Consider the following 15,821-nt stretch of genomic DNA (forward strand, 5'->3'; position numbering starts at 1 on the left):
TGTTTCGTATCCGATTCCTGGTTTTTACTACCACCTTTAGTCAAAGAGCTTATCAAAGTCCGATGCAGATGCTTGTTCTAGGCAGTGCTAACTTGGTTATGGGGCAACTAATTGAGAAACAGCTCACGTCAGTCAACTTTGAGGTCACTGCATTTCCCGGGATCTGCTGAGAACTCTAGGCAAGCTCAGAACAGGTAACAGGGCTCTCGGTTTTCCCTTTTTCCTCGGTCTGAAAGAGCTTTAAACAGTTAACGATGGCAAGATGCTCTGCCAATGTGCGTTCTAGTCTAGATAATCTTGCTTAAGTTATACCAGTGAACACGTAAACCTTGAGGCCCTCTTCCCTTCGTATGGTTTTGTTAGAGGCTCTCGGATGAACTGGGAGCTGATGCAGACAGCTGCAGAAGGAGGTATTGTGAGAGGTTGAGGGAAATTTAGATTGTCTGTACTGGGAATGTTGCCCTTTAATCCAAATGAGCGGTGTTTTCCTTGTTCTGTCAAAACCAGTTGTCTGCCTGTAATGGCTGGGCTCCTGGTTGCTTTCTTTATTGATAACGGTGCTTGAAATTTCCTGTATGAGAAATGCTTAAGTTTCTGACAAAAAATATTTTTATTGTGAGGAAACTAAGTGTTCGATTTCAATGTTGTATTTCTGGCTCTGTTTCATCATGACTTTGCAATGCGAGTAGGCACGAAAAATATTTTTGGCTGTTCTGTAATGTGCCAGAGCAACTGATACTGAGGAGAGCAAAAAGTCAAACTTAAACAAAGGTTATTCTGTCTTCTGCCTTTTAAGTTGTCTTCAGTAACTTTGAGCTTCTAAGGTAAGTCAGTATTGCAGTTACACTGCATCCCTGTGTAATATTGTGGATTTCACTAGAAGTCCCTGGACTTAAGAGTCACCTCAGTCAAGTGTGTCAGCAGCTCAGCTGTAATGGTGTAACTGGGTCACCAAGGGAAGGGAGACAAGGGTGAAGCAGCTGTTGAGTCCAAATCAATTGTACTGCTCTAAGTTGCATCCTCTTTCTAAGAGACAAAGGTAACATGCTGAACTAAAGTCTTATTACTCTGTTACGCTTCTCGGCTCATCGGTGATACTCCAGCAAGTTATGTAGAGAGCCACGAGGGAGAAAAATGTAAATGAGCAGAGAAGTATTGAGACCATTCAGGTGTTTAGCAGACTATTATTCTATTTTCTCAGCATGGAAATTTACCCAAATTTGGATTGTGTACTTTGTTACTGAGTGTCGTGGTTTTACTGTGACCGTTTCAGTGCAAGGTTTACATCAGAAGTGTGGATGGAGGCGCCTTTTTGTGTGCAGTCTTGAATGACAAGTAAATTACCTCCAACAACTAGCTTATCCATTTTGAGATAATGTTGTGTTCCATAGCTCAGTGCAGTACCACGGAGTTAATGCGTTTATCCCTGTTAAATAGAAGTCAATAAATTATTTAATAACCAAATTAATGCTTAATCATGAAAAATAAGTTACTAGACTAAAGTTACAATTTATAAAAAAATACCCCAGTAACTACTGCTGTTAGGTTCAGGAAGATCTAGAGAGAAGAGAGTAAGATGGCTACATGGGAGGCTTCCTTCCTGGTATCATCAGTTTATTGAGGGAAGACTTAACAGAGCGGTTCTACTTCCTAGTCCCTGCTAGAAGACTTTGCACACATCGTTCAGTATGTGCAGGTCACCCCTGTGGGATGTTTAGGTTCAGCAGATACTAAAGGAGTTGCTCTAAAAAATAGAACTCCTGTTGGAGAATTTGCTCTGGTATCTAGTCTTTACCCCGCTACGTGCAATCTCAGTCTTTTGGGGCTCTGTGGGGTTTTCATCTTGCAAGAAAACTTGTGGTTCCCTTTTTCCCCTTCATTCATGGGATCCTACCTCCCCGAATGCATGCACTGTGAAAACCAGTACAGTGATGAGTGGTGCAGCAGGAAAACACAAACTCCATAGGAATACTCCTCCTTCACAAAGGAAGGCGGTAGTTCGTAGTGATCCTTGTAAACTGAATGACTTTTTGATGCATCCATTTTTCTCTTCTTTTAGGTGTTTGGAAATGCTCCTCCAAGTACAATGACAGAAAAATTTTCTGATCTCCTGCAGTTTACTACTCAAGTGTCACGATTGATGGTGACTGAAATTCGGCGGAGAGCATCGAATAAGTCCACAGGTATTGCATAGGGCACGAGTTTGGGCTTTGTGAGATGTGCTTCATGAATTTCAGATAGGTCAGAATACCATGAACTGCCGTCCACAGCAACCGTGCAGGGTCAGAAATTGAAGTCTTCTCAGTGAAAATGTGTTATCTTCTGTGTCTTTGGACTGAAAGAGAGAGGAGGAGGTGGCTGGAGTTTTCCTTCCTCTGTTATGGAGAAAGCCCAGTTCCACAAACTTGACAACGCATCCAAGAGAAAGGAGTAAGCCAAGTTGCATCACCTACTAGTAGAAGGAGACCAAATACATACATGTGGACAGCTTCTGTATCTTGCCTGAGGTGCCTGTTGGTGGTGTGTTTTGTCCCTCAGATATGTTAACATTCCAAAAACATGCATTTTAAATTAGCTGTTGGCCTGGAAACTAATAAGATGTGAAAGTACAGCGAGTCCCATGTTAGGACCAACACTGCCAGCTGCAGAAACATGTTAGTTAGAGGTCTCTTTTGCTCTGTTTATTAAATGTCGGGGTGAAATTTGGGTCTGTTGCACCCTGAATGTGTCAGAAGCTGAAGCTGACCATGTATTGGGAGTTGCATAACTAAAGACAGCGCACCAAGAAGGCATGTTTCATTAAGTTTCCTCTTCGATTTCCTCTTCTGAAGAGGAGTGCTTCTGCGAAGTATCAAGTCTAGATAATTTTAAGACCTGTGCTGGCTTCTCAGTTTGGATTTGGTGGTAAATAAGGAAATAGCGGGCTGAAAAAGGCTGTGCAAATTATTGCGCGGGAAGTCAGGAGTCTCAAACTGTGCCAATTACAATTTCTTTCCATTTTAAGTAGAGTGACTAACAGTGAAACATTCCAGATGGCTAAACAGATAGCGTAGACAAAACCTGTTCTCTATGGGTAAACAGGCGCAAAATGTCTTTTCTTTGGATATTTAGGGGAAATGAATGTCCAACAGCCGTGCTGGCAGAACGGTGGTGTTCGTTTGACTCCTTTTTTTTGTTTGTTTTTTTTTTTTTTCTGGGGAACATCTGTTATGCCTGCTAGTCAATTGGACGCTGCTAAGAATGGCCATTTTCGTGTGTTTATTACTTGAGCCATACCTCTGCTTGTTGCTCCAAGATAATCCAGTTGTCATCCTTGAAACCTTACAAGTCAGAGGTCGATTTTGTTGTAGTCGCTGTTGGTTTTTGGAGGTTTTCTCATTTTCTGCCTCACTTGGAAACTTAACTACAATGACTTAAAAGACAGTTTGATACTCTTCTGAGCTCTAATGTAACGAGTACCAATGTTTTTATTAAAAAGGAAAGCAATCATTTTTCTTTTGTTAGCAAGATTGCTGTTACTTCGGTCAGTAAACCCTTTTCAGACTTTGGTAAGAAAGCCTGAGAGGTCCGTGTTCTGCAATTGGTGGGACCAGGGAATTGAAGTTTGCTCTCCAGAGGTGACCAATTAACAAGCTGCTAAAACTCATAGTTTGCAGACTTCTGTGTTGAACTGTTGAGAGCAATATACGCATTTTGTGCTATACTGAAAAAAACCATAGAAATTCTTGGTTTTTTAGAATATGCTTTATGTTAAAAGCATAATATTGTGTCTATGGATTGTGAAGGCTCTTGCATTTTATTGTTTTTAAAACTTCCATTCTTTTCGTGTATCAAACAAAAAGATACAGCATATCTTAATAGCTATTAACAGGTAATTATATCTCCTACCATGTTTTTAAAGTGAAAAACTTCAGTAACAGCTATATGTAGGCAATATCTCTGGTGATATCCAAGTCCAAATTCCTGATGGTGTGAAGTGCTCCATTTAAGTCAACAAAATTGCTGAGCTTGTTTTAGAGACAAGGTTTCCTTAGAAATGTTATCAAAAGTCAACTTTAGATAGTTAACAAAAGGGAAGAAATTTTACATGAACTTACTTTCTGCCTATAAAGAGATGAATTGTTGGTGGTATTTTACAGTTGGGAATGTGGTATTGATTAAATCTTACCTGTTGGTGTGTTGGTGTTTTTTTTTGTTTGGGTGGCTGGTGGTTTTTGGTTTTTTGGTGGGTTTTTTTTTTCCTTTCCTTCTTCCTTCCCCCCCGCAATTTCATAATGGAGCACAGAGCAACTTTTTTCATCAGGCCTTTGAATATTTATGCTAATAGCTATGTGAGTAATGCCTGCCATCGTGGAGGCATATCTCAGTTATTCTTGGCAGACTGTAGTAGTTTTCTCAGAACAGCTTTTCGTGATTCAGTAATAACTGTGCCAGCACCCTATCTTAAGTAGTCTCTGGACATCGATTGCCATTGAAGTTATGTGTTCAACTAGTTTCAGCTGTCTTGTTTCTCTAGTATGGAGGTAGGCTTGGAATAAGAAAAACAAAGCAGTTAAAATTGAGTTAAATTAACTTGTACATTTAAATCTTTGCTGTACAGCAGTGATAATTTGCAGGTGACAGCAGCAACCATATCTATGAGGCTTAGTGTACGGTTTCCCTTGCCCTGGGGCATCTAGTCTGTTTTAGATGGTGGGGTAATGGTTGAGATAGCTCTATCTACTTGAGATTTTTAGCTGCCAGTTTTTCCCCAAATAAATCAAATTTTGTGTCTGAATTGACCAAAAAGTTGTAGAAGTACTATGCTAGAATATATGTTCAAACATCTGTTTCTGTCTTAGTCTCAGTCCCGAAATGAGCCTTTCTTCTAGGAGCAAGTGCATCTGGCTCAGGGCTGAAATAGATAGACTTCCTGAAAAAGGGACAGGGCAGCTTGAATCTTGGTAGAATAAATGTGGCTACTAATGACTGCTTTAGCTACTGATGCTGGAGGGGAAGCAACACTTACACTTCATATATTTTTCAAAAGACATACCCTGTATGCAGTTGCTTCCTCTAATTTTTGCAAATATTTCAACAGCATGTCCTAGAGTGTTTGGCACACCATCATAACTTAGATCTCACACAAAGATAAGCGTACGGTAGGGAAGATTAGTTCAGGTGATCCCTCTGGTATGGACAGTGGGACTTGTGTGCCCTTTCAAGGTGCCTAGCCGGGCTGATGCATAGTAGAGCATGGTCCCCAAAGTCCCCTGTGTGTGGAGGTGGCCGTGTGCTGGTAGGCAGGAGAGCTGCTCTCTCTGTGCCACAGGTTCCATGAGCTGAATAGCCTGGGACCTTCTGGTTTACCATCTCAGTGAGTACCTGTACCTTGTACATGAGAAATCCCAACTACTGAACAATTTCAATTGCAAACTTAAAGGTAAGTGGGTAAAGCTGTCCTCCCCGTAGCAAACAGTGAGCCTGCGTAACCGAGTGGTAGGTTCCCAGCTGGGAAGCAAGAAGCAGGGCAAGTGCAGAGTGCACCTTTCTCTTTCACTCCTAACAGCTTCTCATACTACAGCAGTTGAGGGTGTACAAACCTGTGATTTGGTACCTTGTAGTGATTATCCCATGTTTACTGAAATTGGTTTCTAACTCAGTCCTGTGTTGTCTACATCTCGGTTCTGGGCCCCTCACTACAGGAAGGACATTGAACTGCTGGAGTGTGTCCAGAGGAGAGCCACCAAGCTGGTGAGGGGTCTGGAGAACAAGTCATACGAGGAGAGGCTGAGGGAACTGGGCATGTTTAGTTTGGAGAAGAGGAGGCTGAGGGGAGACCTCATTGCCCTCTACAACTCCCTGAAAGGAGGGTGTAGAGAGGTGGGTGTTGGCCTCTTCTCCCAAGGGAATGCTGACAGGAGCAGAGGAAATGGTCTGAAGTTGGGGCAGGGGAGGTTTAGATTAGATATCGGGAAGAATGACTTTCCTGAGAGAGTGGCCAGGCCCTGGAACAGCCTGCCCAGGGAGGTGGTGGAGTCACTATCCCTGGAGGGATTTCAGAAACGTGTAGACGTGGCACTTCAGGGCATGCTCTAGTGCCTGAGATTGTTGGTTTGTGTCTGTTTGTGGTTTTGGTTTTTTTGGGTTTGTTTGTGGTTGATTTTTTTTGTTTTTGTTTCTTTTTTTTGGTTGCACTTGATCATCTCAAAGGTCCCTTCCAACCATGAAGATTCTGTGATTCAGGCACACCAGGTGACATACTGACAGCTCCCAGTATTTAATACATTAGGATGTGTAAACACTTGGTATCACATAGAGGTTCAGAATAATCCCTTTAGTGATGGGCAGTCCTGCAACCTGGAAGGTCCTTTCCCAGTCAGAATATGATTAAGTTGTTGTGGGGACAATCCGTGAAACCTGTGCAGAATGGGAGAAATTGAAGTTCATCACAGGGCTGGAACATTTTTAACCTCCTTTCAAGATTGATTTCAAAAGTTTGGGGTGTTTTGTTGGTGTGTTGGGGTTTTTTGTTGTTTGTTTTTTTTTTTTTTATTATGATTTCAAGTGTGCTAGTCTGTGTACATCACTGTTTTATGCACCTTTTAAATTTAGTTTATTTTGCTTTGTTGATTTCAGTCAACATTTCATTCCGTATTTGCAGCATTCTCTGTATGTATTTGTCTCAGTATTTACTATTCAGTGCTAAATTTATTTTTACCAAACCTCTAGACTGTTCAGCTAATCCCTCCTACCTCCAGAAACAACATTTTCAGTTGCTGTTTATACCCTCTGAATCTTGTGGTGCTTTGGTTCTTTGGCTTGTTTGTTTGCTTGTTTCTTTGAGGTATTTTTTTTTTTCCCCCCTCTCCCTTTCTTTCTCTTCCTCTTAATATCACCGATTTACTCAAACCGTTTTCACCAGTGAAGATGCTTTTTACCTCTTTAGGCATTTCTCTAACAGATCTGCTGAAAGACTATCATTATCTCATCTTCAAACCACTTTGGGAGACCAAATAGATAAATGTTCATTGTCATAATGTTTAACCATTGCAGAAAACCACATCAGTGGTTTGTCTTTGGCCTCTGACAATGCCTGCCTTCATTCTTTTTAAAATTCCACTGATGTGCAAACACTTCTTTTATTGTTCATTTTTATTGCAGTTTACCTCTATCACATCAGCAGAACTAATTTTATGTTTGTTTTAAATACACAAGAGTTAGTGTTACTTGGTCAAGTGCATCTCGCTTTTAGGGTAAGTTACTGATAGTGGTTAAAGGAAGCTTCTTACCTTCTGCTAATAAATAGTCTTTTGGGCTCTTCCCATAATGAAGTCTGAAGTTTTCCTGATAGCATTACTTGTAGTGTCTGCTTCTCTTTGAAGAGTTGGGGATCTTTCTCGCTAAAATAAGCGGATTTAGGGGCTGCTTTCAGACTTTTTTGGTGCATTAGTTAACTTTCCTTCTTTTGAGAAGAGAGTCTATTGGAAATGATCTCACTGTCTGTGACTCCGCATGACTTGGTTTTTTCATTATATATGTATGCTTTTCCTGTACTGTGGGTGACAAGGTAATGGCCTCTATCAGGAACAGTGTGGCCAGCAGGACTAGGGAGGTGATTGTCCCCCTGGACTGGGCGCTGGTGAGGTCCCACCTTGAGTGCTGTGTCCAGTTCTGGGCACCTCGCTACAAGAAAGATATTGAGGGGCTGGAACGGGTCCAGAGAAGAGCAACGGAGCTGGTGAGGGGTCTGGAGAACAAGTCTTATGAGGAGAGGCTGAGGGAGCTGGGGGTGTTCAGCCTGGAGAAAAGGAGGCTGAGGGGAGACCTTCTCGCTCTCTACAACTCCCTGAAAGGAGGTTGTAGAGAGGTGGGGGTCGGTTCCTCTTCCCAAGTAAAGAGTGATAGGACAAGGGGAAACGGCCTCAAGTTGCGCAGGGGAGGTTTAGATTGGATATTAGGAAAAAATTTTATACTGAAAGGGTTATCAAGCATGGGAACAGGCTGCCCAGGGGAGCAGTGGAATCATCATCCCTAGGGGTATTTAAAGGACAGATAAACGTAGTGCTCAGTGACATGGTTTAGTGATCATTTTTGCCAGTGTTAGGTTGATGGTCAGATTTGATCGGAAAGGTCCCTTCCAGCCTAGACAATTCTATGATTCTATTTTGAATTTATTGAAGTTGCTCTGAAAAGGGAGCAGTGTCCTATCAGCTACTCATCAGAAGTCAGTTCTGATCAATGACTGCTATCTCTTGTTACTTTTGGTTAACCTTCAAGTTATTTTTGACGCTCTTTACCAGTTCTTCTGCAAGGCAAGCGTAGTGCAATAGAGTGCCTTTCCAAGAGATCCTAGAAAGCCTGTTCTTTTATTGGCCGGGTTTGTGAGGCTAAATGCTGGCACAGTTGAGTTGCTTATCTTTGGATGAGCAGCCTTCCGTTCCTGCACACTGCAAAGGCATCAGTCACTTCATATCTGCAGCGTGTGAGGACAGCACTGCACTGTTCCTGATAACAGAAGGAAGACTTTTGCCATCCCTTTTTTGTTTGGGTTGATACTTCTCTCTTGCTGTCTAGGCAGTTGGAACTATTTGTATTCTTTAGCTCTAGATAGATACCTAAAGACTGTAAGACACTCTTTCCAGGCATTCCCTGGGAGAAGTAGTAGAGACTTCTTGAAGGCTCTATTTGAGAAGGGGTCCCTGACTTCAGCTTGCTTCCCACCGCCCCTCTGACATACCCACCCATACTTCCCACTCCACCTTTGCCATATGCACAGATATTTTTTTCAGTAATATTCCACTCTAGAATAAGAAGAAGCTATATAAGCTATATAATATAGAAGCCTGATGATGCTATTATGTGCTGTTTATGGTAGTAGAACACCTAACTAAAACCATCACATACTGAATTCATCCCTAGTGCTATTGCTATAGGCAATAGTGTTGCGTGTAATACAGTGCTGCTTTTTGCTAGCAACCTGAATGGGTTTGATCCCGTTGCTTTCCATCTGTGGCTTTTCCAAAGTCCGGATGTAAAGCACCTGTGTCATCTCTTGCATATGAAACAAATTCTCGTGTTCTGTTCTACCAAGCCTCTATCCCATGCGTACCGAATCCATGATGAAAAATCTGACTTCTGGGTATTAACCGTGTAACCACATAATCGTGGTCATACTTAAGTGTACATGCTAGCACAGTTGTCAAGATGTGTATGCTTATGTATTATTTGATATGTCTTTCTCTTTGTTCCTTTACTGTTTTTACTAGCCGGCATATCCCAATCCTAAATTCAGAGGTTTGTTCTGCAGACGTTGAGGGGCTAAATACATCTGGGTGGGGCACGTAGAGGATGTTATATTGAAAAGATGACTTGAGCACTTCAAAACCGAAGAAAAGGTACAAGAAATAAATTAAGACAAGTGCTGATGATAGAAATTAATCTTAAATGATAGTGCTATCAAATTTGCTTGGAAGAGATGACAAGAGAATTTCTTCCTGCACTTAAAGTGCTGTCTGTGTTTTAGGTAGTGCTTAATTAAGACTGACAGTTTTGAATCTGCTATTTATAGTGTTCAACTGCTATGCCATTTAGGATGCCAGCAGCATGACAACTTTTTCAGAAGCATATACTTAACCCTTGAGTCTCAATTTCAAAGATGACTAAAAGAACCCCTGTTCCACAGGTGGATTTTGGAGACTGTGCCCAAAGGAGGCTGTGCACACTGTTTGATACCAGTCGTACCTGCTTACACAGAATCACAGAATGATATGGGGTTGAAAGGGACCTCTGGAGATCATCCAGTCCAACCCCCTGCCAAAGCAGGTCCACCCAGAGCAGGTTGCACAGGAACGTGTCCAGGCAGGGTTTGAGTGTCTCCAGAGAAGGAGACTCCACCACCTCCCTGGGCAGCCTCTTCCAGGGCTCTGCCACCCTCAAAGGAAAGAAGTTCCTCCTCATGTTTAGGTGGAGCTTCTTGTATTCAAGTTTGTGCCCATTTTCTCTTGTCCTGTCCCTGGGCACCACTGAAAAAAGACTGGCCCCGTCCTCCTGACACCCTCCCTTTAAGTATTGATAAGCGTTGATCAGATCCCCCCTCAGCCTTCTCTTCTCCAGACTAAAAAGACCCAAGTCCCTCAGCCTCTCCTCGTAAGGGAGATGCTCCAGGTCGTTAATCATCTAATCAGACAGATTAGATCTGACTGAGATCTAAGTCAGATCGTAATCTTAAGAGTGTAAGATCCGACTGATCTTCCAGTCAGAGACTGGTTGCCCAGCTCTGTCTGTGGTCAGATAGAAAGCTAGATAGAAAGATAGATCTGTGGTCAGATAGAAAGATAGAAGCTACTAAATGGCAGCTAATGCTGGGCTGGTGGGACACTGTCATTGTAGAAGCAGCATGTGCTTTAGACACGCTTGACACTCAGAATTTAGGAAAGTGGCTTTTGCCAGGAATTCTGGCATTTTGCATATGCCCCCAGTGTGGGAACTGTGGCTGTGGCATGGCTGTTGTGCTTTCAAAGTCGGTCTGCTCATACACCCAAACATCTGGCCAATGTTTTGCAGCAATCGTTTTGGAAAACAAAGTGCCCACCAGGTACTCCAGATCGGCATGCTGGCGAGTTGCTGCATGTCTGCGTTTGTGTGAGTTTGAAAAATTGCCTTACCTTTCACCTTGGTATTTCAAGCGTCGTTTTATCTCAGCCAGTCTCATGCAGGGATTTGGTAGGTGCCTCTCCTTATTTCAGTGCCGGAATTGGAAGAGCCAGTGGTTTGTATGAAAACCTGTTATGGGAATAAGCCTTCAAAACAAAAACATGGGAAAATAGCCATTGTACAAGTGAACCAAATCTGGATTTTTACTTCAAATCTGTCTCTATCTTTTTTCCAAGATTATGACCATAAAAGAGTTTCTGGGCTATAGGGAAAAATACATTCTCTTTGCAGTGGAAGGGAATGAAACTAACACAAGCGTGGGTGATGTGAAATCTCCGAGTGAGGCATCAAATAGATCTTTTTCCTGTGTGAGAGAAAATCATAGAATAAGAGAGGTCTCTTGTCTGACCTGCTGCTCACAGTCAAACCAACTGTGAGATGGGACCAGGTTGTGGTCAGTCCTGTCGTGTCCTGAAAACCTCCAAGGCTGGAGACAGCACGGTCTCACTGGGCGCCATTTCAGTGCATCTCTGTCCTCAGAGCAGAGGGAAATTTCTCCTTATATGCAGTCTGAACCTCTCTTGCTATAAGCCTGTTGTCTCTTGCCCTCCAGCCATGCAGGGCTCTGACTTCTTGGTACCTCCCCCCACTGTGGACACTGAGGCTGCTGTTTGGTGCCCCTGAGGCTGTCCCCTCTCCTAGCGGCTCCAGCCGTGGTTCCTCATCCGCTCTTCACAGGGTTGGTGCTCCAGCCTTCAACATCTCGGTGGCCCTCAGCTGAACTTCTGGTGATCGTTGTCTTCCCTCTATCGGTTTGGGACTGAAACTGGGCTCGGCGTTCCACACATGATCTAATGAGCTCTGTGCAGAAGGGGGGTAGTCACTTCTCTTCATCTCTTCCCATTGATAAAAGTATTTCTTTACATCTTGATTTTTGTTACGTTGATTCACCAGTACACATAGTTGCTGATGTTTTTGGCTCTGTATGGTGGTCTCTCCTGGGAAAAGTTAATGGTAGGAATGTAAAGCAGACAACATTATCTAGGATCATCTATTTCATAGGTTTCCTAGTCGGGCTCAATGTACAGTCTGGTGCTCCAGAAAATTACTTTGCAGTGCAGTCAATACTAGAAGTTTGATAGTACTTTGTCATATGAAATGTGTTTACTTTAAAACAAATTCCGTCACAGGTATGTGCTGGGGGATCTTGACAGCAGATGAAGTAAACAAGCCAAAATGAAAATGGAATTTTTCTTCAGTAGCTGATTTATTCCTCCATTAGTAATTCTTTTGTAATTCCTTTTTTAAGCAATATTATCACAGCATCAGGGAATTGTCAGAGTTGGAAGGGACCTCTAGAGATCATCTAGTCCAACTCCCCTGCTAAAGCAGGGTTGCCCAGAGCACATCACTCAGGACTGCATCCAGGTGGGGCTTGAAGATCTCCAGAGAAGGGGACTCCACACCCTCCCTGGGCAGCCTGTTCCAGGACTCTGGCACCCTCACCGGAAAGAAGTTTTTCCTCATATTTGAGTGGAACTTCCCATGTTCCAGCTTGTGCCCGTTGCCCCTCGTCCTGTCACTGGGAACCACTGAAAAGAGTCCGGCTCCATCCTCCTTCAACCCACCCTTTAGGTACTTGTAAACATAGATAAGGTCTCCCCTCAGCCTTCTCTTCTCCAGGCTGAAGAGCCCCAGCTCTCTCAGCCTTTCCTCATCAGGGAGATGCTCCAATCCCTTAATCATCTCTGTTGCCCTACGCTGGACTCTCTCCTATAGTTCCCTGTCTCTCTTGAACTGGGGAGCCCTGAACTGCACGCAGTATTCCAGTTGTGGCCTCACCAGTGCAGAGTAGAGGGGGAGAATGACCTCCCTCCACCTACTGGCCACACTCTTCCCTATGCAGCCCAGGATCCCATTGGCCCTCTTGGCAACAAGGGCACATTGCTGGCTCATGGAAAGCTGGCTATCCACCAAGACCCCCAGATCCTTCTCCTCAGTAGAGCTTTCCAGAAGATCCACCCCTAACCTATATTGGTGCCTGGGGTTCTTCCTCCCCAGGTGCAGGACCCTGCACGTGCCCTTGTTGAACCTCACGAGATTCCTCTCTTCCCAGCTCTCCAGCCTGTCCAGGTCACACTGGATGGTGGCACAGCCCTCTGAGTGTCAGCCAGCCCTCCCAGTTTGGTATCATCAGCGAACTTGCTGAGGATACACTCTGTCCCCTTGTCCAGGTCATTGATGAATATGTTGAACGAAACTGGATGAAGTATTGAACCCTGGGGGACACCGCTGGTTACAGGCCTCCAACTTGACCCTGCTCCATTAACTACAACCCTCTGAGTTCTGTCACACAGCCAGCTCTCAATCCACCTCACTGCATTATGCACCTTCCTTTTCTGTCCTAGTTGACAGTAAAAGCATTGAAGATGATTGATACGCAGTTATTAATGAAAAATGATTTTATTTTTTTTTTGCATTTCCCTTGAGGGTAATGGACAGTCGTCGTCATGACTGGCATTACAGATTTCTTAACAGAAGTGTGTATTTAGACAGCAGTGAAATAGGATTGCATTTTCTGCTGATTTATTTACTGAGGCTGGTAACTTGTTTACTGGGCTGAATGTTTATCTTTGGCTCTGACTGATACAGAATAGCATCTGGTTCCAGAAGTGGTACCTGGATCGTAAGAATTAGCTGTAAATTGTTAGAGTTTTCATTTTCCAGAAAAACTAGGGTGGGGATGTCATAATTGCTGACCTTGGTCTTAATTTTACTTTTTGTTTCTTTTTTTTTTATTCCTTTTGTCTTTCTACACCTCTCCTTCCCTCCGGTCTTTTCCCATCGTCCTCTGTGCTGTTGTTTCAGTGAAGCGCTTTTTTTTCAGAGACTGAATATCATCTTTTCCCACTGGGACCGCTAAGTGATGGTGACTTCATGTCTCTGGAAAAAGAGTATGTTGTAGTTGATCAAGCCAAAATACTCAAACATGCTGCATGTTACTAAAATCTGTCGGCTGTTTTAAAGGGTGATGCATGACCTAAAAAAGTACTTTTTGCAGCCTTGCTAGTGTCAAAGCCAAGTGTGTGTGTAAGACTGGAATGTGTGTCTGGAGAGTGTAGGCCTAAGCCTACATTTTTCACGTAGCGCTGCAGAGGTGAATTCGTGCTCAGCACTCAGGGCTGCTGAGAGGATGTGTTTCCTTCTGCAGACTTGTCAGATTGAATTCTTACTGCTTTTTTTAAAAAACTGTTCCCCTGCAGAGGCTGCAAGTCGTGCCATAGTCCAGTTTCTGGAGGTCAATCAAAGTGAAGAAGCAAGTAGAGGTTGGATGCTGCTCACCACAATCAATTTACTAGCTTCGTCAGGACAGGTTAGTCTTAAACGGCAAGGCTAAAAATAAATTGTGGGGTGGGAGAGACAAAAGCAATAAAATAACAAGCTGCATGAACACACATTAAAAGATGTAACGATGTTCTGCTTTCTGTGTTAAGATCCTTTTTCTGTTACACTGCCACAGAACTTCTGCTTTATCTCCTCGTGGTTTCAGTTGCCTAAGAAAATAATTTTGGAACTTTAATGTGTTCTCTTTAATTATGCACACAACTTTTATTGTTTCCCAAAGTCTTATCTTGCATGCTGCTGCTTAGTGCTCCATGAGATGCGTGTCACATACAGCACCTAAATCACTTGAACTTGGGCTCCCCCATTCAAAGAGGGCAGCAGCAGTTGTGAAAAGAGAAGCCAACAGCAGTGATGAGTGGGTGATATCATGAATCTTTACTGCCTCTGCTTTTGGTGGTGCCCTCCATCAAAGAGCCAGTCTCTGGCAATGTACTGAACAGCTGCGTGGTTTGTTCTTTCTGCTCTAATCTGCCTTTGTAATTCAGCACATCGTGTTATCTGTGTTTAGTGTGTTGCCAGCCTCCACCCCAATTTGTCTTTTCTTCCCACTGATGCTTTCATATTTTCTACTACCTTGCTCCTTATGCCCGCTTATACCTTCATGCCAAGTGAGAGTATAAATTGAATAGTCCTCCTCCCACTCCCATTTTTACTGCTACAGAGAATAGATAGCTAATGAGGGCTTGGCTGAAGGTCTTGTAATTAACTTGTAAGCTTCTGTTGGCAGAGACTGTCAGCTTTTGTTTCTGTCCTGTGCGGTGATTGCTCCAAACTGTGGCTGTTAAATGCTGTTGTCATGTAAATAAATTATGATCCAATTTTTAATGTTACTGTTTAGGTAGGCATTTAAGAATAGATGGTGAATCTATACTGCCACGTGAACGCCCCACCAAAGGTGTGAGAAAGGAAGAAACAGCATTTGAGTCAACTGCATTACAGAAGCGTGACTTTTTGAATATAGTAATATGCTGAACTGTTTTTTTTGCTGTTTTCTTTCTCCCCAGAAAACTGTGGACTGCATGACTACAATGTCAGTGCCTTCCACACTTGTTAAATGTCTATATCTGTTTTTTGACCTTCCACATGTGCCTGAGGTAGTTGGAGGAGCACAGAATGAACTACCTCTCGCAGAGCGCCGAGCGCTACTACAGAAAGTCTTTGTACAGGTAAGAAAGGTAAAGTAGGTCATGGAATTTGCAAGAGGAATGAAAACGCTTTGTGTGAGACAAGTCCGGAAACTTTTCTCTTGAACCAGGTTTTTCTCTTCCTTGATTCTTTGCAAACTTTCCTGCAACCACAGTTGAGGTTACATTTCCACTCCTCCTGTGGTTTTTGTCCTTGGCAAATCTCTCCTCCAAAAAAATGCACGCAACTCTTCTGCACAGCTGCTTAAAAGGAGCAACAGGTTGCCTATTCTGTTTTAATCTAACTGGTCCTAGTCTTTGGTACCTTTGGCCATTGTTCGTTGAAATAGACATAGTAAAAACCGTTAGAATTGATAATAATCTTTGAATTAATTTAACATATGCCATTTCCCCTTTAATTATGGAAATAAACCATGAATATGGAAACAAATACTTTAAATATGGGAACCGTCTGAGCCTGCAGTTACTATTACAGTTATCCCTCAGATTTCCCAGGGAGACCGGGGGCTCCATCTGGCCTGCTCCTGCGTTCTGAAGTTTCAGTTGGGAGATCTTGCAAAGAAATTCCCATACATTCGCCCGATGAAACTGTTAGAAGGAACTGACAGTTACTGTTAGAAAGGGGCCAATGGTCAT

General features: G+C 43.0%; 1 protein-coding gene across 1 annotated transcript in view; it reads left to right on the plus strand.

Annotated features, from left to right (window-relative positions):
* Positions 1 to 15,821, plus strand: part of WDFY3 (WD repeat and FYVE domain containing 3) — a 129,759-nt gene that overhangs the window by 4,249 nt on the left and 109,689 nt on the right. The window contains exons 2-4 of the mRNA XM_074154371.1: positions 2,060 to 2,183; positions 13,899 to 14,008; positions 15,045 to 15,206. Coding sequence (XP_074010472.1) covers positions 2,060 to 2,183; positions 13,899 to 14,008; positions 15,045 to 15,206 — 396 coding nt within the window. The remainder of the gene's footprint in view (positions 1 to 2,059; positions 2,184 to 13,898; positions 14,009 to 15,044; positions 15,207 to 15,821) is intronic.

The sequence above is a fragment of the Numenius arquata genome, chromosome 10 (genome assembly GCF_964106895.1).
Source record: "Numenius arquata chromosome 10, bNumArq3.hap1.1, whole genome shotgun sequence".
Classification (NCBI taxonomy): Eukaryota; Metazoa; Chordata; class Aves; order Charadriiformes; family Scolopacidae; genus Numenius; species Numenius arquata.